At 40.0% G+C, this 1,641-nt stretch overlaps 1 protein-coding gene across 1 annotated transcript in view; it reads right to left on the bottom strand.

Moving 5' to 3' along the window:
• Positions 1–750: 750 nt before the first annotated feature.
• The window catches only part of LOC111381329 (protein FAR1-RELATED SEQUENCE 5-like), a 5,211-nt gene continuing 4,320 nt past the window's right edge, over positions 751–1,641 (bottom strand). The window contains exons 3-4 of the mRNA XM_023005111.1: positions 940–1,635; positions 751–827 (exon numbers count right to left, since the gene is read on the bottom strand). Of these exons, the coding sequence (XP_022860879.1) occupies positions 751–827; positions 940–1,635 (773 nt within the window). The remainder of the gene's footprint in view (positions 828–939; positions 1,636–1,641) is intronic.

Genomic DNA, 1,641 nt, shown 5'->3' with positions numbered 1-1,641 from the left:
TATATTAAGTAAACAACACATAAGCAATTGGTAATATTAGTGTGTTAACCTTTGCTTTGTTTGAACTAGGTTCCAATGGGCTCTTCTTGCGAAGTTTCTTCGGTGCACCCTTTCTCTTCGCACACTTAGGATCACGTACCCCACTATTCATAGTTTCTTGTGATGGCCCACATTGCGATGCTAGCGGTGTAATAGGTGGAGACATGACATTACTAACAACATTGGACTTCGTTGTCGTTACCATTTGACATTCATATTCGATCCATTTTTGTATACTTGCAGCTCTGCTTTCATCATCTGTGACCAAGTTCGCCAACGTAGCAAAAGATTGACACAATTTGTCAAACCTTAACTGCCCCGGGGTACTAGTCAACCCATCATAATGAACTGCAACCCTTGTGTGGGATCTACTTACATCTCGTCACCATCTACGTACTATATACCTATCCGGTACGTGTTTGATGCCATTACGAATCAATACTGCAATCACGTGCCTGCATTTTATTCCTCTAAATTCGAATAGGTGGCAACTGTAAACAATTTGGCAATCTTCTCATTGAAAATATACGAAGAACGTTTTTCTATGCGATTGCTCATCGTTTATTTGTTTCTCGCATACCTCGTTGCACATGGCACCATTTGTGAGAAAGACTTGAAATCAGCTTGAATCTCCTTCTCAACTTTATTCTTATTGTTTGACAAACTACTTTAACGAAGTCTTTGAATGTACATAGCCATTAAAAAACACATTCATACTCTCACTGCGTTAAGTTGTGGACATTCCTGCCCAGAAGCTGGTTTTGAAATAACACGGAACCCATCGGCATCTGTTATCATACAGTCCCGACAACCATTCATTATCATGCAAATCATATGTATCAATCATTACCCTCCATCCATCTTCAAATTCTTCAACAAATTGTGAATCTTAAACCAAACCGTGTATAGCATGAAATATTGAACCCTTGGCCACGTGATATCCAAACTTCTCCGGTAACTTTTTCAATATATGCCACAAACACCATCTATGTTTCGTATCGGGGAACACAATTGCAATTATCTTTATCCTCATTTGAGACCAGCCACATCCAAGCAGAGTAGATTGTCCGTGATGATTAATTCCAACAAAAGGAGCAAACGACATGTCATACTTATTGGTGAGGTATGTGGTATCGAATGTGACGATATCACCAAACTCTTTAAACGCCTGCCTACTCCTATTATCTGCCCAAAACACATTCTTCAGCCTTGAATCTTCGTCCAGATCCATACTGAAGTAAAACTCGGCGCAACTGGCTTGCATTTTCGAAAAGTATGATTGTATTGCTACAGCATCCCCTTCTCCAAGTCTCAGACGCCGAACTTGCTCAACATAGTTTCGACAATCCTTTTCCATGCACGTCATATTTTCGTATCCACCTGCTTCGACTATCGTAGAGTTGAAACTTTTATGTAATGGAATTCCTGCCATATAATTAACTTGTTGCCGCCGTTTAACATGAGCACTCAACTCTCGATTACATCGATATAGTCTCGACTTGGATAGACTTGTTTTATGATTATGCTCCAAATTTACTGTGTTTATTCTCCATATTCCGCAACTGTCCATAGAGGCAGTCAACCTCGCCTTACAACCTGTCT

The sequence above is a fragment of the Olea europaea genome, unplaced genomic scaffold (assembly GCF_002742605.1).
Source record: "Olea europaea var. sylvestris unplaced genomic scaffold, O_europaea_v1 scaffold2286, whole genome shotgun sequence".
In the NCBI taxonomy this organism is placed as follows: domain Eukaryota; kingdom Viridiplantae; phylum Streptophyta; class Magnoliopsida; order Lamiales; family Oleaceae; genus Olea; species Olea europaea.
The sequence above is the reverse complement of the archived record's forward strand: the minus strand, read 5'-3'. Positions and strand labels throughout refer to the sequence as shown.